We start from the raw sequence: 21,891 nt of genomic DNA, 5'->3' as shown, positions 1-21,891 counted from the left end.
AACCTCACATTCTTTGTTGCATGCTGCAGGGTCTTGACAAAATGTATGCTGATGGTTCATACACAACTCTGATTAGATGACAGACTTTATGTAGCTACAGTCATTAATGTATATGGCCATCAAAACCCTATTCAATTTAGGCCTCTTAATCAACCAGCATAATTCCACCTCTCCCATTCACAGTGGATGCATTTAACTGGAGCCACATTGAATTCCATCCATAGCAAAGGCTTCTTTACCCTAAACAGTGTTCAGGCTCTTCAGACTATGGTGGCATGATTTTCAGCCAACTGCTACTAAAAGTCATTGGATGTTCAGAAGTTGCTAGGCATGCTAGCTGCATCCACAGACATTGTGTCATATGGTAGGCTCAGAATGAGGGACCTTCAGAGCTTGTTCAACAGGGTTTTCAAAGTCCTTGTAGGCCTTCAAAGTTTTCTATTCCCAGAACAGTGTCCTGGTCTCTACTTTGGTGGGCAGATGGGGGCAATTTATCCAGAGGGACTTGGACTGGGCTCTGTGGCTATGACAGCCAGGGCCATTCCGCACCAGGATCTATGTTGCAAATTGGTTGCAGAATGAAAAAACGCCATTTTAAATAGTGGAATTCGTCGTTATGCATACCTGCCTTTGTAGTGGAATCAAGTTGCGTTTCTATCGTTTCCCACAGGTTTCCGGGCAAAAAACACTAGCCAGGAAGCGATATTGCCGAGCTTTGTCCCGCCCCTGGCTGTCAATCAAACGAGCAGCCAATGGGCGGCCGTTATCATGCTCCCGAAAAGCCTCTTTCCCTTTAAGGCAAGTTAAAAAAAAAACCACGTTGCCAAGAATCTGCGTTGATTCGTTGCAATGGAGAGACCAATCTAGCTAGCAGGAGAGACCAATTTAGCTAGCAGGTGGTGTTTGAGCTGCCGTTTCATCGTTGCCACGTTCCCCCCGAGTGAAACACCCCCCCCCCCGCACGGGCGCGATTTTCGGCCGAAAATAAAGTGAAAAATAAAGGGAAAATAAACCAGCAAATGGGGCTGTGTGGTGCTTGGTGCTTGGTGACTTAAAACAGCTCTGGGGAGGGACTGCAGCCGGGGAAGCCTCGCTGGGTAAACGAAGGCTCGCCGGTGCGTTGATCTCCGCTCACTCCGAGAAAAAAAAAATGGCGATCGCTTCACCGGAAGATCAGAGGAGAGAGCCAGGGGGAGGGGGGACTTGGCAGAAACTGCAACAATGGTAACGCACAGAACTTTCCCGCTAGTGTTGCAGATTGGTTGCAAGAGTGTAGCGCTTTCCGGAGGGTGAATCCACTTTTTGGGATTTCCCTGAAAGCGCTACAACGAAGTGCTTTTTGCGGATCGGTTTCAGGAGTGTGGCAGATTGTCAACGACGTTGTGCATAACTGCAAATTAGTAGTGATTTCAATTGAATCATAGAATCATAGAGTTGGAAGGGGCCATACAGGCCATCTAGTCCAACCCCCTGCTCAACGCAGGATCAGCTGTAAGCATCCTAAAGCATCCTAAATTTACAACCATTGTGCAATTTTGAACTAGTGCGGAATGGCCCCCAGTTCTTTTCTGACACCTCTTTTATAAACTGGGGGACTCACTACAAGGACTTTTCCATTAGGGGCCTCTGGTCTGCAAGGGAGGAGGAGGAGAAGGAGAAGGAGAGTTGGTTTTTATATGCCGCTTTTCTCTACCTGATGACTTTCTCTATCTTCCACAGGGTGGTCTTGAGGATTAAAGCAAAAATTATATCCTGATTGCCTCCTCTTTGCCTGGGAGGATGTGGGAACTGTCTCAGGGGATACACATCATCCTCCCTTCAGAGTTCAGTCTCCTTCAACATGGTTCAGTGGTGCACTATGACATCCATTCATTGTATCTGACAGGCTGATCCCGTAAGGCCAGTGTACTCTGCTAGGGTATCACAGGTCATAGAGGCAATCCTGAAGTCCAGTACTTGTAGATCAAAATGGCATATTTCTGCATGAGTTACAGCCCCCCCCCGCACATTATCAGTTAATTTTGATTACATCCTTTCCCTCAATGATAAAGGGCTTTCAGTGTCATCTGTAAGATTATGCTTGTTATGAGTTTCTGCTTATCACAACAGGACTGATGGTTGTGAAGGCTTCACTTCTCAGTCTAAGAGGTTCCTTAAGGGGCTTCTCAGTCTGTTCCTAGAATCTACCCACCCATAGAGTTTATCCCTGGTTTTATCCAGCCTACTTAGTAAACCTTTGAACTGTTAGCTTACCACTCCTTATACTTTATATCATACAAGACAGCATTCCTGGAGTGATCATATTAACTCGCTGAGTTAGCAAGCTAGGAGCCCTCAGGTGTGACCCCCCCCCCCGCAATACCTCAAGTTCTATCCTGTCACTGTAGTCCTAAGGCCTAGTCTGTCATTTCTGCCCAAGCTGGTCTTTCACCAACAAGCCCACTCCCTTCTTCTCAGTAAGTGAGTTTGCTATCTTCTCACATGGGACTGCTCAGAAGCCATAAGTCCAAAAACATAGTTTCATTTGCATGTAACTGATGTTTGTTCATTGGTGTTCTGTGCAGGCAAACGTCCCTCCCTCCTTTCTCTGCTATGGGCTGCTCTTTGTTCAGGCCCTGTCATGAGTTAACCCATAGGGTCTGACAATGGGACAGAGGAAGCAGTCTCAGGGCAAAATAATAAAAAAAACAGCTAGGAACTAGGCCATGGTAAGGATAGAGACACAAGAGATCAGTGAGCCTCGCGAACAAAAGGAGACAGAAGCAAAGGTGAGACCTGAGTTACAGGAGGAGTGCCAAGCTAGCCACCTGTTATGGCAGGAGACTAGAAGAAGTAGCTGAGTGCTCTCAGGATGAGGATTGAGGAACAAGGACCCTCTGAGTCAAGCCATTACAGGATCAGTGTTTACTGTTCAGATACACCTATTTGTACCCAGGGCACCATGAGCCAAGCCTAGGTGCAATAAGTGAGACTGCTGTTGTGCACACCACCTGGATCCCTGCCCAGCTACCTTCCAAATGTCAAATTGATTTGCTTTGCCTCCTCTGGAATTCAGCCTGCCCTGACCTTTGGACCTGTTTAAGTATTCTGCTTGATTTCTGCCTGCTGTCTGATGTGACCTCTGAACTGCTACACAACTCTGTGAACTCTGCCTGCCTTGACTGAAGAACGCTGACCATGCTGTTTTGTAATGTTGCTTGCTCACCTACTAATCTGATAACAACTTCGTCTCCATTGCTTAGTGACGCTGCAGTTATTCTCTGCCTTTGTCCCAAGGAGGGAAGGGCTGTGTCAGGTACTATATCAAGCCACTCAGGCATGACTTGGGGCAGCCAGTGCAGGGCCATTTCCTAATGCTGGCTGAAGGAAGACTGAGGCAAGACTGCTCCCCCCTTTTCTCTGGAAGGGGAGCACTCTTTAAAATGAGAAAGCTCTCAAAATCTGTAGCATTCCTCAGTCTCATGTGTGCCAGCACAGAAGATCACTCAACAAACATCAGTTATAGATAAGTTCAGCAGTATTTTAGAAAGTGAAGTGAGAGCTGCACTGAAGGAGTTGGGATAAATGAATGACCAGTAGATAGTGCTATTCCATCCCTATAAACAGTCCATTAAATTCTTAACAAGATTGTACCAACAAATATGGAAAAAAACAATGGCCCGGAAGACCAGAAATGTTTGATTTACATCCCCCTCAAAAGGGAGAAGTCAAAGGCTGCAGCAACTATTGGACCATTGTATTAACTTTTCAAGTAAATAAAATGATGCTTAAAATCTTATGACAAAGACTTTTACCATATATGGAATAAGAAATGCCAAATCTTCAAAGGAAGAGGCACTAGAGATCATAGGGAAGACACAAGAGAATTTCAGAAGCAAATCAGCTTGTGTTTCATGGATTACAGCAAAACTTTGACTGTGTGATTAATGAAAAAGTACCTTCAGGCCAGCTGTGTTTCATGAAAGAGGAGGGCTATAAACAAATGTCCTTGCTCAAATGGGTTCCACTTTTTTCTTTTTCTTTGCCTTTTTTCTTTAAAGTTGGACTCTAGTTCATTTTTTTAAAAGGGAGTCATCTTCTTCAAAGACAAACTGCTGTGAATTATTACTACCAAAGAAATCATAATATTATTTGAATGTAAACAAAAAATATTAATGAGGCATATTATTTTATAGACATGGCTGGAGCTTAAAATATATGAGATACTCAGTCTCACATGGTTTCACCAGCTATATCCAAGTAATGCTCTGGAAGCTCTGTGCTTCTTAGATTCATGTAGATTCATGATTTGGATTGGCCCACATTTCATGGGAAGAAGGGGCCTGCTCTAACATTTTCGTGGTCTGAAACAACTCTGTATGCTTCAGACATGGTCTGAAACAACTCTGCTTCCTGCTGACATCTCTCTTTGAAACATTTTTGTTTGCTGAAGTAGCGTACCTTTTGGTCTGCTGTATAATATCTGGGGAGCCTCTTGTGGCGCAGAGTGGTAAGGCAGCCGCCTGAAAGCTTTGCTCATGAGGTTGGGAGTTCGATCCCAGCAGCCGGCTCAAGGTTGACTCAGCCTTCCATCCTTCCGAGGTCGGTAAAATGAGTACCCAGCTTGCTGCTGGGGGGTAAATGGTCATGACTGGGGAAGGCACTGGCAAACCACCCCGTATTGAGTCTGCCATGAAAACGCTGGAGGGCGTCACCCCAAGGGTCAGACATGACTTGGTGCTTGCACAGGGGATACCTTTACCTTTACCTTATAATATCTGGGAAAACTGAACTACTCTTCTGTGTTTCCTAATTTTTAAGATGTTCTCCTCCTTTGGGGAAACTGATATGTAGCAATATACTATACACCCTAATGGAGAAGTAGTGTTTCAGGTCAAGAAAATGGCATACGGGGGGGAGTCTTCTCCATACACACTGAACTCCCACTCTAAATTGAATCCCCACACACTGGGGAAGTTTGGAATTCTTGGGGTGTATCCTTGATCAAACACAGGGAAGTACCTGAAGAAGGGTAGGAGGACCTTTCCATCTTACTGCCTTGGGAGTTAATGCTGGTTTAGGTTTTTTTATGGGATTTTATGGCGTTTCCATTCACAAGCCCAGTGACATATGTGTTTCTTCTGTACATCTCAAAGTCAATAAGGAAACACATGCTACTTTCACCCTCGTTTGAGAAATCTGGTTGGGACTCTGCTTGCAGAAGGAGCCTAGAACATTCCCATCAGGCTAGAAATATCCCTTAGTAGAGAAATTTCAAGAGAGGGACATTCGTGGCATTGACAGATTCTCTTCTCACTCTCACATCTGTTTTCACTCACGTTTCACCTGTGTTGTGCCAAGTTTATAACTGCATTATGGGCCCCTCACTTATCTGTGGGATAAGATTATTTTTGTACATCTAGCAATTTCAGGGTCTTCTCTCCATCCGCTAGGGAGTGGCAGGGAATAAATCAAATAATAATAATAATAATAATAATAACTATTAGGTTACCAGGAAAGTGTTGACATTGTCATTTTTAGAGAATCCAAGAAGGCTAAAATTTCCCTAAGCATAAGAATTGGGAGTCAAGTGTCAGAGGGATGGCAATGGTGATAAATACCCTGACTTTTCTGCAGATTAGAACTGATATGACATAGAGCATAAGGAGAAGAACATTGCCAGGAGAGCTCTACTCCTACCATATGGAAGGACCAATGTTAATTTTAAAAATTTTGTTGCATCACAAGTTTATCTAAGAACCACAATGGCTTTACATAGGAGGTAAAGAGAAGAGATTAGGATTGCCGTTATTAATTTTATAGCAGAACTGGTTTAAGGCTGTTTGCATCAAAGATAAGAGAGTATGATGAATTGTAAATAACATATGAAACCTTTTCTTTGTGTTATTTCTAGATTTGTAGATTTCCATTCTGCTGCATCCACCTGCTCCCCATCTCGTGCTTCTCTACTTACAGGACGTCTTGGCATCCGCAATGGTGTGACCCATAATTTTGCTGTCACATCAGTGGGTGGCCTCCCATTGAATGAGACAACATTAGCTGAAGTTCTGAAGGAAGCTGGCTACCTTACTGCTATGATAGGTAACTCAACCTATTGGGAGCCTCAAAGTAGCTGTTTTATTTCCTCTGAATGGGTGTTAAAACAGGAATTCCCAAGAAGAAGAAGAAGAAGAAGAGTTGGTTCTTATATGCCGCTATTCCCAAAGGAGGCTCAAAGCGGCTTACAGTCGCCTTCCCATTCCTCTCCCCACAACAGACATCTTGTGAGGTGGGTGAGGCTGAGAGAGCCCTGATATTCCTGCTCGGTCAGAACAGTTTTATCAGTGCCGTGGCGAGCCCAAGGTCACCCAGCTGGTTGCATGTGGGGGAGCGCAGAATCGAACATGGCATGCCAGATTAGAAGTCTGAGGTCGGTAAAATGAGTACCCAGCTTGCTGCTGGGGGGGTAAAACGGTAATGACTGGAGAAGGCACTGGCAAAGCCACCCTGTATTGAGTCTGCCATGAAAACGCTAGAGGGCATCGCCCCAAGGGTCAGACATGACTCGGAGTTTGCACAGGGGATACCTTTACCTTTACCTTAAGCTACAATGGTGAAGATCACTGCAATGTAGCAACTCTGCCAATGCAAAGGGATATGATTCTGGTCAATTGTGCAGGATAATTAGCATGGCTGATGGAGGATACAGTCAGCACAGTTGGTTTCTTGGTACTTGTCATAGGGGAACTTGGGCCAAAAGGTGCTCCCCTCTTCATGGATTCTTTTTGTGACAGGGGATGCTAAGTCATCAGTAGTATCTATAAAAGCAGCATTGTCTCCAGTGCATTTTTAGTTGCTTTAGTTTCAGACACTCATATCGCAAGCATGTGAGACTCTGTGGTAGTAGCTTCTGGGACGTTAATGCAGCATGTCCTATTTCTTATATATTGGTGATGACAGAGAAATATGCATAGACATTCACATTGCAATGAAAGGGAGGCATAATTGCAAATATAGGTCCTACGCTAATATTTGATTTACATGCAAAATCTCCCCCCCCCAATGGTTGGGTATTTTCTTCCCTTCCCTAGATCATACTTCTGAGCAACGTTATCACAAGGCCTGAAAGAAGATGCTTTGCTTTCAAAGCCACCTGAGTTTGTTGTATAAGCCTCTTGCTAAGTTGCCATAAGTTAGCTGTAACTGTTACCAAAATAGGAAGATCTCCTAGTTTATTAGGGGAATTGTTAGCTTACATAAACATAGCAAAACGGGGTAACTTGGGATCTTCACCAATATGGATTAATCCCTTAAAGAAACACATGCAAGCACACATCAGCTGGATGTTAAACTTGAAAATTCCTATTAAGGGGAAATGCATGCACACAAAACACTTCAAAAAACAAACACCCAAGGCTGGCTAAGAAAAGTAAGTAAGGAAAGGGGGGAGAGTTTTTTGAGGGGAAGGCAATATTTGCCAATCTAGTTGAGGAGAGGTCCATGCATTCAGCAGCAAAACAACCAGCATTTCACAGAAGAACGGGGATAACGTGTTGGGTATATGTAGGGGTCCAAAAACACACACAACACTGGTGACTGGGTGCTCTTGATATAGAGAAAATGTTCTCCAGTACAATGATGATGTGTTTAGTGTGTATGGTAGAGCTGTTTTACTGAAGATTGTTCCTAATGGTTTCATTGCAGGGAAATGGCACTTAGGACACAATGGCCTCCATCATCCCAGTTTTCGTGGTAAGGACTTCATATTATTATTCTTTCCTTGAAGTATAAAGAGTACATCCAGACATATACCTCACATCTGGGCTACACTATTCATACTGCAGGTGTGGTGCACATAAATGAATGTTCCTGCATACCAAACAATTCCCAGCTCATAAAGATAATTATGATAGGGAGACAAAACAGCAATTTCTGCCAGTTTGCTCTGCCTACTTGAAAGAAGAAGATTTGGTTCTTATATGCTACCAGGAGTCTCAAAGCAGCTTACAATCACCTTCCTTTTCCTTTCTCCACAACAGACAACTTGTGAGGTAGGTGAGGCAGAGAGAGCCCTGATATTACTGCTTGGTAAGAACAGCTTTATCAGTGCTATGGTGAGTCCAAGGTCACCCAGCTGGATGCACGTGGAGGAGGAACGGGAAATCAAACCCGGCTCACCAGATTAGAAGTCCACCCTCCTAACCACTACACCAAGCTGGCTCTTTTGTCCCCCTCCAGGCTGTTCTGATGAACCCAAGGACCAAAATAGGAGAGAGGTGGCTTCAGTGAGAGAAAAGTCCCACTCTGTGAAGGTAGCTCCATAAGTTGATTTTATTGGATAGTAGCTAAGGCTTAATGGAAGCAGCCTTTGAGATAATCCTCTCTGTTGCATTAACCAAAAGCTGCATTATCAGCAGTTAAGGCCAACCATGTTCTCTGTTGAACTAAAATTTAAACCATGACCAGTTTCTTTTCTTTTTGAGCTTCATGGAATGTGTATAATGATTCTAGCTTGTTGAATTGTGCAAACATAAAAGAAGATCCAGTTTTAGTTACAGCTTGAAAAAGCAGTCTCTACACTCAAAATCCATTCATTGATTGGGTAACTTTTGCAGGTTGCATTTTCTTAACTTCAGTTCCGTATCTCTAATACGGGATTAGTAATAGCATACTTTGCTAGGTTGTTTTGATTATGAATGAGGTATAAAATGGAATTGGCATGAGAAACATTTAGAGCAATTAGTAATAATAAAAGCACTAAAGATGATTACACAGTTGGATTTTTACCAAGAAGCATGGGGGGCGGGGAGGGAACCTTAATGGACCAAATCCCTTGTTACAGTTTCCATTCCTGTGATTATTCCAGCAAATTATTCATGTAACAGACAGGCCTTCTTGTAAACCAGATATAGGAACGGTGAGAATCTTGAGTTAGTTCACCATTCCTGTTTCTGCCCACTGCTGATATTAGAAGTTTTAGCCCGTTCATGATATTTTGTGGGCTTATACCATTCAATGCCATATTCTGAATATGGTTTTTCGAAATTTGTTCTGCAATGAATGGACTGGTCCCTCAGAGGTTCAAGAATTTGCTCACAGGCATCCAATTGTCAAGACATAGCTGTTGCACTTACTAGTAACAATTCATGAAACGAAGTTGTTTTTACAAATTGAATCTTCAGCAAGGGTGTTTAAGACAGCTGAGCAAGAATAGCTGGTGCCCTTAAATGTCCTAACACTGTGGTTTTAATCCTAGGCTTTGATTATTATTTTGGGATCCCCTACAGCCATGATATGGGATGCACTGACACACCAGGCTATAATTGTCCTCCCTGCCCAGCTTGCCCTCAGCACTCTACCACCACCAGGTATGGCTTCCCTAGTGAGGAGCAATGACACCCTTGTCATCAGTGCTGTTCAATGAGAGATTTTCCTGTCCTTTACTTGCCTCCTTCTGTTTCTATCCTCCTAGTCAGTTTAGTCCAATAGATTGTGAATTGCACAATTTTGGTGGCCTTGTCTCTACTACCTAATTATTCTAGTGCATATTTTATCCCAATCGTCTTCCAAAGAACTTAGGACAGCATACATAATTCTCCCTTCCTCATTTTGTCTTTACATAAATTTTGTTATCATTAGGGTGAATTACTTGCCTGTGTTCACCCAGTTAAGTTCATGGTAGTATAGGAATTTGAATTTGGGTCTTTCAGATTTTACTACGCTAGCAGTGCAATCCTAAGTAGGCTTCAATAGACTTATAGGGGTAGGATTGCTAGGATTGCTCTGTTCATGGACTCTGACTTACTTCCTTCCAATTTTGAGCACTGCATATGTTCTAAGAAACATGAGGTCATTTTTGTAAGGTTCAGACCAGGAAAGATACTGCATGTTCCATGTCTGGAATTCTCAAGAGGATGTTTTTTCCTTGTTCTATAAAAACATTGTTTTGCTGAATCCCCTTGAAAATTAATAATCAGAGCATAATGGAGATAGCTATCTCTCTTCATATTAGGTCAGGCCCTGGAAGGGTTTCCTGAATGGGTGGGAGTTAATTAACTTGTAATATATTTTTTTAAAATTTGTTAAACATTTATTGTGTGATATGACCACATATGGTTATGTCAGCCCACCAGCCCCCTCCCAAAATGGCCAATGATGGGCCTGTAGGGGAGTGGCCCCAGGTAGACATGTACACAGCTATGCTTCCCAACTATATTCTGCATGATTGTACCACTTCAGGGTTTCTCAAAGCCTGAAGAATGTTTCAGGAGTTTATCAATAATAAAAATGTTGAGAAAGGCTGTATTAGGTAGTCATCTGTAAACCGCTCCGCGGTATTAAATAAAAGGCTAAGGGCTAAGTGGGAGGAGAGTGGGCGGGCACTGTCCAGGATAAAAACTCGGCTCCTGATTCGCTCCTCCGAGTGGTACTCCAGGGCGAAGTGGCCAATTGGGAGGCGTGCAAAGCGAACGGCCAAGGACGGGGATGACCGCCGGAGAGGAAGGTTGCCCCATGCCGCTGCAACGCTGCTGCTTTCCCTCTGCCCAGCGACAGCCCTTGCCCACCAAGGAACCTCGCTGCTACCCCCTCCGCACCTCTCCAGGCACCTCTCCATGCACTGCCGCCCGCGCGCTTCCCACCCTGAACCCGCATCCAAAGTAGATGGACTCCCTGCGTGCTATAGCCCCAACCCTAAAATTATACTGATTTCTGTCTTCAACTTACGCTCTGCAGGGACAAATTTGTTGGTGATTCCCGGCCCCCAGGAGGCGCGCCTGGCCTTAACCAGGGCCAGGGCCTTCTCGGTCCTGGCCCCTACCTGGTGGAATGAGCTCCTGGAAGAGCTACGGTCCCTGCAGGATTTACGATCTTTCCGCCTCGCCTGCAAAACAAGGCTCTTCCACCAGGCCTATGGTTCAGGCCGGTGCCTCCTTGTAAGATCGGACCCCCCTTCCCCTCTCAGGGCAATATATGCAGTGCTCCCTGGTCCCCTCCCTGGGAATGCTGCCGCTGTCGGGTTGGTTGGGTTGGACGGTGTATTTGTTTTTGTAGGATGTTTTTATGTATTAGGGTCTTTATGGGTTTTTATATGTTGTTACCTGCCACGAGCCTTAGGGGAGTAGCGGGCTATAAATTGAAGTAATAAATAAATATAAATAACTTCAGATTGATAACTTTTTTCGAAATCTGTTTTTATCCAGCAGCCACCCGAGAGGATGTTACTCTAATGTGGCACTTCCACTTTTTGAAAACCTCACTATCATCCAGCAGCCTGTGAACCTAACTAGCATGGCTACAAAGTATGCAGACAAAGCGGTTCAGTTTATCGACTATGCAAGGTGAGGACACCTCTCAAATGAGTGATTGTTCATTTCTGGCCTCCTCAGCTGGAAAGGCCGTAGAGTCATTTTATGTGTCCAATGGCCTTCAGCCAATCCAGGCTTTGTGGCTTAGTTGCTTTTCTGAGCCATGACAGGGAAGGCAAAATTTCAAAATGACAGTGGAACTTGGAAATAACAATGGAACTGTTATTTGAAAATAAGTTGAACTTCTGCTTTCTAGTGGTAGCTGGCGTGACCAGTGGTTTTGGTGTTGAAACTCTGCTTTTGAGGCCTGTATCAAAATTCTATATACAGATATAACTGTTTACAGAACTCATATTTCTTTCTCCTGTAGTATGAAAATGGCTTCCTTCTGCCTTCACAACACATTCTACAGGTGTAATAATCACTTCTCTATCTTGTTTCTCCTCTGTCTTCAGACTGGCTGTCTGGTACAACTCATTTAAAACGCAGCAGGAGTATTCATCCATTTTAGAAAGTCACACCAACAGACAACACTGCTCTTGGGTTTTCGGGGGGGGGGGCTTTGTAATATCACTACCACTTTGTTCTGCAAACTCAAAAGACAGTTTTTTTCTGCGCTTAATTTTGGGCATCTGTATCCAATGAGATGAATGTTCTTCTGCAGCAATATTAATTAATTAATTAATTAATTAATTAATTAATTCATCATTGGATTTATACACCTGTTTTAATCAGAGGTGATGTGATTTTTATTTACGGTCATTTAGACCAAACAGCAGTTAAACTGGTTGGATTCATGTTATAAACTGCAGATACTATAAAACTGATTTTTCAAAAAATTACCCTATAAAAGGACTACGCAGCTTAATGGCAGCACCACAAAATTTGGCAATATAAACAGTTATTTGACTATTTTTGCCACTTAGGAGCTTTTTCACCTTTCCCACTGATGAGAGGCCTGGATCTCTCTCTAGTAGTGGTTAGATTAGTTGGCCTTGGATACTGTCATAGATAGGGACAAAGCCTCTGAAAAAAAGGAATTTTCTTATAACAACCTTCCTAACACAGAGCATCTGGCCAAGGAGAAGGCTCAGAGAAGCAGCTCTCTAATAAGGCTAGGTAGGTAGCTGAAATGAAGATGTATTTAGATTTATCCGATGCCAAAAAGTCTGGAAATTGATTTAGGTCCCATTGCAGGACATTTGCTTGTCGTTGTTGTTGAGAGAATCTGTTTGAGAAGGGATCACAATCAACTATTGCAAGATTATGTGGGTTCATGGGCAGACGCATCAAAGGCAGACACACCTGAAGCCAATCTTTTTTCTTTTAACAGTGTACGTATTAAAATTGGATGGGGCAGCAGATGGGGCAGCAGGTGCGGAGGAGTAAAGGCAAATAAAAAGTGCAGTCAAACCAGAAAGTAGTGTAAACGGATACATCCAAATTTATCCATGTGCATCCAAACAGCTTGCAGAACTGTTGCCTCCCCCTTCACAGCAGGCAAGCAGGATATAAGCCATTTGCAGATTTCTGAGGTATCCATACACACAAACTGAGCACAGATAGAAGACATTGTTAACAATGTGAAGATGAAAGAGTCCAGCAATACAAGAGACAGCAGTAGTTGTATCATGTCACAATTCACAAATAAAGATTCAGTCAATGAATACAAGAACCAGTGAGTAGACTCACTCCTGAGTAGTTCCCATGAGAGATGAAATCAGTGACCCAAATAAAGGTTGAAAGAGAGACAATTACTCTCTCCTGTGAGCTAGACATGCTCAGTTTTATTGAGTCCAAATTTCATCTGTGTTGGTCAATACAAACTTAGCAGCCTCTCCTTAGAGACTGAAATATATTTGTTAAAATATAAAAACTTTAATAGTTTTACACAGTGCCCTAGGATGGTGACTTGTCCCTTCACTGGTTTCTAAGTAAATGTTTTTAATATTTGATTTGCGTCTCTTTATTCTCTTGCATTGAAACTATCCTGGGCCTAGTCTGCACACAATAGATAATGCACTTTCAATGCACTTTAGAAGTAGATTTTCCCGTTCTGCACAGGAAAATCCAGCTGCCAAAGCACATTGAAAGTGCATTATCTATTGTGTGCAGACTAGGCCCTGGTCTGTATTCTGTGGCAAAAGACATTGTTGGAAGGTGACAGACATCACTCCGGAAAACGTGCTGGTGAATGAATCTGTGATTGGAGGGCTCATGCTGTTATGTCCTGTAGTTTTGTTGCAGAGCAGATATGGGGGCAGAGATGTCCCTGAGGTTTGTTGGAAGGGATCGTTCTTGAGTATCTTTGTTTGGTGGGTCCCCTGTTGTTCTTAGGTAGCTTCTTCCTCCACAGGACCAAGAATCACCAATTGACTAAAAAAAAAAATAGAGGCCTTCCGCTTGTAGTCTGTGAGTGGGAAAAATCCAGTGTGGCCTATAAATTATTCATGACAACCTGAAAAGGTTCTATGCAACAAACTCTGTCTTCTAAGCCAGGCATGTCTTGTAAAAGGTAACTCCTGAGTGCTTGTCTGGCTTTATCAGTCTGTTTCAGCATTTTCTAGGACATGTGCTGCAATTTTAGGAATGCCTCATATAACTTCTGCGGGTGTTTGTTTCTGACCTACCAATGCAATTATGGTCTCAGATTTGGCTGAGGGCATTGGATTGTGCATTGTGCCCTGAATGATAGCTGGAAGTATGTGTAGTAATAGGCTCTTGACACATAATTTTATGATAAGTATAGTATAAAGATTAAATATGAAACTTAGACTGGCAAAACTACAATAATCAGTTAAACCCAGATAGACTGAGGAAAGGTAGACCCACTTTGGAAACAAGAGCTACTGTTGAAAACAAGCAGTCCCATGTTCCCACATCTCCCCTCCTCCCCACACTTGTATTCTGTTGTGATACAGCATGGTTCCTTCTCACCACTGGCTGACAGGGATGGAAAGTATTTGACATAATGATGTCAGATAATAAGGCAAGTTGTAATGCACATTACAGAAGAGGTAGTGGAGAACTTGACATAGAATCATGGAGTCATCTAGTCCAACCCGCTGCACAATGCAGGAACCTTACAACTACCTGCCCACCCAAAGTGACTCCAATTTCATACCCAGATGAGACCCCCCCTCCCCAGGAAAGCCAGGATCCCTGGCCAATCTGGCCTAGAGGAAATGTGCCTCTCGACTCCAAAGTGGCGATCACCGTTTCCCTGGGCGAATGCCACAGGCACTGGCACAAACACTTTCTGCCCACCCACTCACAATCTGCCTTTCACAGAATCAGCAGTTCTCTCAGATGGCTCTGTAGCCTCTGCTGGCAATATGCTCATGAAGATGCCTTATGTCAAATCAGACCATGAGGCTTTCAATATCAGTATTGTCTTCTTTGAATAGTAGAAGCTCTTCAGGGTGACAAGTAGAAGTTACCATTTTGGGTTTCAGTTTCTGTTCATGGATAGTTCCAGCGACAACTGATGGCAGATGTAGGTCTGTTCTTTGACATGTTTTAAATAGTCTTCTATAGATAGAATGCCTGAAGACATTATGCTTTCCTGTCATGATTGTGCTCGTTTTGCTGTCCGTAAACTGGTCGAACAGCTAGATAAAACTCCTGGACTACAGATGCAAGTGAGCCGTATGACAAGAAAGGACACAGATTCATAGAAAAAGAAAGCAGCTGTGGCTTCATAGAATGTGGGTGGTATTGGGGTGTTCTGAACAACAGTGGAGAGAAAAATGGTCATCAGAATGGGACCAGGGTGTAAACTGGAGCTTTTATTCCAATCCCAGGTCGATTCAGTCCCTGCCGACTACAGAGAATGCGATTTCCATTTTGATTTTGGGTGATTTAAATTTTCCTTCTGCAGCAAGAAGGATTGATCCGGAGTGACCCTACCTTTATTGTGTGATATCTTCAAGTGCTTTTAATGCTCAATATTTTAAGATTCAGATTGAGAAAGGAGGTTATTTTGAATCTGGGCTCCCCTCCGTGGTAGAGACTCTCGGATTGGTCAAAGGTGCCCATGTGACAAGCTTGCCTTAAAGGAGAAGCCCCTAATTTCTCTCAACTTCTGTCGGTCTTGGATTTTTTTTCTCCCTCCTCTGCCTTCTTCAATCCTCTCTCCCCGCCCCTCCAAGAAAAAGAAGAGGCTCCCTGCTTGGCTACTCTCCCCCCCCCTTCAAGAAAAGAAAGAAAGAGGCTTGGCTCCCCCCCCCCTTCTGAACTACCCTAACCATGTGCAGAACACTTTCCTGTTTCAATGGGGAGGGGGGGAAAAGAGGAAGACCAGAATTCAAATCTATCTAAATTCAACAGGATTGACAATGGAATAAACAAAGTAAGTGCAGACTCTGGCCAAGACAATATCAGTAGGGTGAAGCCAAACATGATGTGGTATTCAAGGGTGCCCAGGAGGAGGCTGCTAAGGAGAAGAGGAAGTCAGGAGACAGGTCTGTTAGCCACATGTCTGTTTTCAACTAGGTGCATTGTGGATGCCCACCTCATGATGATACTGTTCATACCTATTAAAGGGAAATGAACATTTGGCCAGAGAACACCCAAAGTACAAAGGTGACAGTAGACGTTCTGGATGCTTTATTCTGGAGTTATTAATTAAACTTTACTAGGATTGCCGGCCCTTGAAAGTTTCTTGTGTAACTTTTTCCTAGTCTGAATGTGAAGCAGCCAGGATTCACAGCGAAATGGCACTGACATGAATTTTGTCATGGCTACATCCATCTCACATAGGAGCAGCTTTGCTCTTCTTGGATGGTAAATAAATGGGCCCAATCCTGATTACTGTTCTCCCACAAAGAAGCTAGGAATAGTACCCAAAGAATATATGTGAAACTGCTTTAAACTTCCTTCCTCTGATTCATACATACCTTTCTGGAACTCCAGACATTTGACAATGACAGAAGACCTATTCACAAATTACAGTGAATGCATGTACAATCCATATACAGTATATATTTGATGTATTTTCAAAGTGTACAGCTGAATGTGTGATACATTTATCCAGGTCCCTAGTTTCATTTGTAAAGTGCATGTGCATTGGCTCTTTCTTACAAACAGATGTAAACATATAAGGCAAGTTGTACATATGTTCGCTGTAATATCAACAGCCCTTGCAGAGGGGCTGTAGCTCAGTGGTGGAGTATCTGCTTGGCATGCAGAAGGTTGAATTACTGGCATCTCCAATTAAAAGGATCAGTTGGGAGGTGATACGAAAGACTGTAGCCTGTGACCTTGGAAAGCTGCTGTCAGTCTGAGTAGAGAATATTTAATGCATGGATGGCTTGATTCTGTATAGGGCCTCTTCATGTGTATTTAGGCCTATATTGAGCAGCCAGTCTTGTGCATTTTTGTGTATAAGCTAGATGGTTATTAGCAGTTTTCATGCTACCATCATCTGGTTTCCTTTAGTAGATGCTAAACTGGCATTCATTTCGAGAAGTGGTAGAAATTGTCGTCTGCTAATATCCAAATAAAGGTAAAGGTAAAGGTATCCCCTGTGCAAGCACCGGGTTATGTCTGACCCTTGGGGTGACGCCCTCCAGCTTTTCATGGCAGTCTCAATACGGGGTGGTTTGTCAGTGCCTTCCCCAGTCATTACCGTTTACCCCCCAGCAAGCTGGGTACTCATTTTACCAACCTCGGAAGGATGGACGGCTGAGTCAACCTTGAGCCGGCTGCTGGGATTGAACTCCCAACCTCATGGGCAGACAGCTTCAGTCAGCATTTCTGCTGCCTTACCACTCTGCACCACAAGAGGCTCTTTTAATATCTAAATATCTAACTATATATATAACAAAATTCCATTCCAATGATGTAACAACATATTCAAATTATGTCCAAGATTTATGTCAAAATGATTGCCTTAATTATTCCCCTATCTGCATAGGAGCATGAGTACCTCCACTTGTCCAATGTAATATTTAAGTTATCCCACTTCAAGATGGGAGCCATTGTCTAGAACTTGACTGTGAAATTCTCACCCTGATGGTGAGCACCCAAATAGAGTGCCCCCATATGACCTCCAGTATTTCCTATGGTGAGAACAGTTCTCACCATAAAAAATTGTTTTTGGACAGGGAACCCTCTTTGTATGCCCATAGAATTGGACCCTCTATTCCAATCTTTTTGCAACCTGGGGGTTCTTTTGAGGAGAGGCTCCTGCAACAATTTGAGGTGCCTCTACCTCAAACCCCATCCCCTGAGAGCCTGGAAAAGATGGAAAGGGGGAAATCCACAGAGGCTTGATGGCACCATATGTTTCAATGCCGCCAAATCAATTTGGCTGTATCCAAATCGATTTGGCTGAATCAAAACTACATAATAGGTGATTCGGTCCGAATCAATTTGGACCAAATCAAAAGCGGTTTGAATCTTTTTCTTCCCCTATGGAAGAATCTGTCCATACTATGACTGAATAAATATTTTCCCATCACCATCAGGGTGCAAATTTGGTGCCTCTGCCTCAAACACCCCAACTGCGCAGAGCCCAGCAAGAAAGACAAAAAGGGGAACTTCCCCCCCCCCTTTCTCTTTCCCTTTAAAGTTTAAACAGCCACTTGCTCAAATAGCTGAATCACGCAGAATAAAGATTCAGCAATCCGAGCAAGGTGGCTTTGGCCATTTAAACTTATTGGGAAATGGCGATTCACACCCAATTCAGCTGATTTGTGCCCAGATCAAGGTTGACTCAGGTACTTTTCAGCCAGATCGAGTCACACATGCCTATGATTGACCCTCATGAGGAAATCATTTCAGTATTTTCCGGACACATGGGAGTCACTCATAGAAAAACGGGTAGGATAGTTTTTGAAGGGAACTTCAAGCAAGCCCAGGAAAAGAGATGAAGCCAAACTGGGCCTGGCCTCTTTCCTTCATTACTGCAGTGTGAATCAAATCCAGCTGCTTACCCATGCTTGTTTTTAGTGAGCACAGGTCACTTTTTCTGCTGAAAGGGGAAATAATGAAGAACTAAGAAGCTTGGCTAATCTGCTCTTCAGCACTAAATGGGTGACGGGTGGAACATCTTGTCCTCTACACCAGTGGTCCCCAACCTTTTTATCACCGGGGACCACTCAACGCCGGGGACCACTCAACGCCTTTTACTGAGGCCCGGTGGGAGGGGGGTAGTTTACTCTTCTACTCTCAACCGCTGCCCTAATGCTCTCTGATCGCTATGGTAATGTTTAAACATCCCTTCAAAATAAGATACAGACACGCCACAACAATGAAGTGTGTTGTAAAGGGCCGGGGGGGGGATGAAGTAAAGGGCCGGGGGGGGGGTGAGAAGGCGTCCTTCGGGGCCCACCTCCAATTAGTTGAAGGACCACATGTTGGGGATCGCTACACTACACTGAGCACTTGCATGTGAACCTCCCTTGCACTGCCTGAAACACATGCACATGAGAAATGAAGTGGGTGTTCCAGCTGAGCGCTGTTTGCCCATTTGCATCCTGAGCCAACCAGAAACCAATTGATTTATTTTACTGAGCCTATTGTGCGCTTTCTCAAGAAGACACCGGTAATCTTGAGTCTCAAATGTAAAAAGGCACTTTGCTATAATGACCAGCAGAACAAAGTTTGGGTTTCTGAAGAGCTGTGCTTTCACACGAAAGCTTATATATTTTGACTAAAACGTTAGATTCAAATGGGCAGCCCTGTTGGTCTGAAATCTGTACACCGCCCATGGTGCCATGGGCGCCACGGACTATATAAAAGAGTAAGGGGTTGTGGGGAGGAGTTAGGGCGGGACCAGTCCTGGATAAAAACTTGGAGGGGTCCAATCAGGAGCCGCGAAGCGGCTCCTGATTGGGCCCCTCCGAATGCCACTCAAGGGCCAAGTGGCCAATTGGGAGGCGTGCATAGCACGCCTCCCTATTGGCCACTTGGCCCGCCCTGGACTCGCCGCCCACATCCACCATTTCCCCACTTGCCGCCGAGCTGGACGCATCTCTGGCAGGAGCTGCACCTCCTCCTGTCGCCAGCGGGCCGCCTTGCCGCCCGCTGACACACTCGCCTGCCGCCCACCGGCCGCCGCTTTCAGTTGCCACACTGGCCCAGTGCCAGCCGCGCCGCCACCAGAGCCGCGAAGCGCCACCCGATGCCTCAGCCCGCCGCAGAACCCCCTGCCGCCGCCCAAGGCCTGGGAGCTGCCCGGCGGGAATCGCCCCCAGAAGCCGTCGCTGCCGCATGAGCCCTGGGAGCCGCCCGGCAGCCTCGCTCCCGTCGCCAGGGCGGGAATCGTCTCCAGAAGCCGCCGCCGCCGCCCCAGCCCCAGGAGCCGCCCAGCGCCCTCGCTCCCTTCCACAGGCCGGGGATCGGCCCCACAAGCCGCCGTCGCCACCGCCCGAGCTCCGGGAGACGCCCACCAGCCTTGCTCCCTTCACCAGCCCGGGAATCGGCCCCAGAAGCCGCCGCAGCCGCCGGAGGCCCAGGAGCCGCCCGGCAGCCGCGGCCAGAACACCTACCGGCTTCTCACGGACCTGCAGCATCCCCAGCTCGACGCCAGGCTCCCGGTGAGTGATCTGGGCCCAGCGGCGCCGCTGCCAGGGCCTCCCTGCCACGACAGGCTAGCGCCCATTGTATTTAAGACATACAATGGGCTTTTTAACTAGTAGCACAATAAAATCAGAGTCCAGTAGCACCTTTAAGACAAAGAAAGATTTATTCAAGGCATGAGCTTTCGAGTACAAGCACTCTTCCTGGCAGTCTTCAAGCAAAGGTTGGATACACACTTTTCTTGGATGCTTTAGGATGCTTTAGGATCAGGCAGATTTGGGCAGATCCTGCGTTGAGCAGGGGGTTGGACTAGATGGCCTGTATGGCCCCTTCCAACTCTATGATTCTGTGATTATGTGATTCCTCAGACTAAGAATTCCCAAAATGCAGAATGCTCCCCCTACTCCTTTTTCTCTCCATGGCCTCAATTTACATTTTTAAGTATCTTTCCTGAAGAGATTAAAGGAAAGAGAAAGCAGGCTGCACGGGGGGAGGGGGGGGGGCTGCAGGGTGTTCAGATGAATCCCATATCCAAAATATCTCTTATCTATCATCTCATCCCATATCCAAAATATCTCTTGCCTATCACAAGAGCTTTGTGTAGATGGATCCTAACGTCAGGAGAAGTCCTGCAGGTGGGAAGACTGATCTATGCTCAATAAAATCAGTCTAGTAGCACCTTTAAGACCAACAAGTAGCACCTTTAAGACCAGGGCGTCAGACTATGACGAAAAGTGCTTGCCCTGGAAAGCTCATGCCCTGAATAACTCTTTGTTGGTCTTAAAGGTGCTACTGGGCTCTGATTTTATTGTGCTACTTCAGACCAACACAGCTACCCATTGGAATCTGATCTATGCTTACTTTTCAGTTTTCCTGCACTTCACAATGCACATGTGTTTTCAGACTCATATGTTTATCCCGATGCATTTGTGATTTGAGGAAGGTAACCAGGAGCTAGGTTTGGTTCAACCATAAAGAATTCTCCAGGGTTTTTAGCAGTGTAGATGAGGTGGCTGCCATTGTGCAAACTGAGGGCTGATTTACAGTCTGCACAGGTTTTCTCTAGAATCTCCATTCTGCTTTTCAGCTGGATGTGAGTTGTGGGTTTCTTTCCATTCCATTGCTCAAGGTGCCTGATCTAGATTGGGACCACTGTGCACAAGGGGAGGGGCATTCAGCCCCTGCTCATGCCTTTTCCCCCATATAAAAACCTATGTGAATTCCAGGATATATGCAGCTTTCCCCAAGAGGGCAAATAGAACCCCAGGACTGATTCAAATCAAGACAATGGTGTGGTGGTAACCACTGAAGCCCCTCACATGGCAATCCTGATCCAAATTGGTCACTCCATGGAAAGGAGTTCAAGAGAATCTGTAATCTTGTGTATGACTAAAAGACAGAATAGGAATCACTGGCACAGTTTGTATGGATTGTAAAGTGTGAAAACAGCCAATATTAGATGTTAGAAGTCTCGATATAATGTCTAGTGGCCAGAAAGCTATATTTTTGAGTGTATCTTAGAAACAGAGGCAATTTTGCCTTTTGAGAGCATGTACAGAAAAAGATGCAAACACACACACTTGAAGTAATCGTGTTCTTTCTCAGTCATCATCCCACCCACTGCCGTTGGAGGGCCCAAAGGAAGAACAGGCTTTGTTTGAGAAGATAAATATAGATGTAAACAAGAAAACAGGATGTATTCTCTGATGGTTTAAACATAGTGCCTGAATGACGTTCAAACATCAAGTAGCCCTGTTTTGATAACTTGGACCTTCTTCACAGGATACTTAACTGGCTTTCCGTTCTGTGGGAACACTAGAACCATTTCAGATTTACAAATTGTTCTGTTATTTTACTTATTCTCAGTTTAATCCACAACTTCTTTCCTTATAATGTGAGGGACTCCTCATGCTTGTTTAGAATTCAGTCACATGTTATGTAGCAAAATCTTTTCTTGCTTCTTTTGGGTTCTTTATGATAAAGGCTTTCTTGTGGTCTATTATCACCTTCAATTTCTGTTATTCATCTGCTTCCTTGCGCTAGAAGCAGATGAATCGCCCCCCCCAAATCATTACAATCA

General features: G+C 44.5%; 1 protein-coding gene across 9 annotated transcripts in view; it reads left to right on the top strand.

Annotated features, from left to right (window-relative positions):
- The window catches only part of ARSG (arylsulfatase G), a 105,856-nt gene that overhangs the window by 40,195 nt on the left and 43,770 nt on the right, over nucleotides 1-21,891 (top strand). For 7 of the 9 annotated variants that reach the window (XM_077328367.1, XM_077328359.1, XM_077328363.1 and 4 more), the window contains 4 exons: nucleotides 5,894-6,081; nucleotides 7,684-7,731; nucleotides 9,236-9,347; nucleotides 11,181-11,318. In XM_077328367.1, coding sequence (XP_077184482.1) covers nucleotides 5,894-6,081; nucleotides 7,684-7,731; nucleotides 9,236-9,347; nucleotides 11,181-11,318 — 486 coding nt within the window. Of the gene's footprint in view, nucleotides 1-601; nucleotides 799-5,893; nucleotides 6,082-7,683; nucleotides 7,732-9,235; nucleotides 9,348-11,180; nucleotides 11,319-21,891 lie in introns of those variants that run through there. The other 2 variants (XM_077328365.1, XM_077328364.1) reach the window with 2 other exon arrangements.

The sequence above is a fragment of the Paroedura picta genome, chromosome 3 (genome assembly GCF_049243985.1).
Source record: "Paroedura picta isolate Pp20150507F chromosome 3, Ppicta_v3.0, whole genome shotgun sequence".
Classification (NCBI taxonomy): Eukaryota; Metazoa; Chordata; class Lepidosauria; order Squamata; family Gekkonidae; genus Paroedura; species Paroedura picta.
This window is presented reverse-complemented; position numbering and strand designations above follow the sequence as displayed.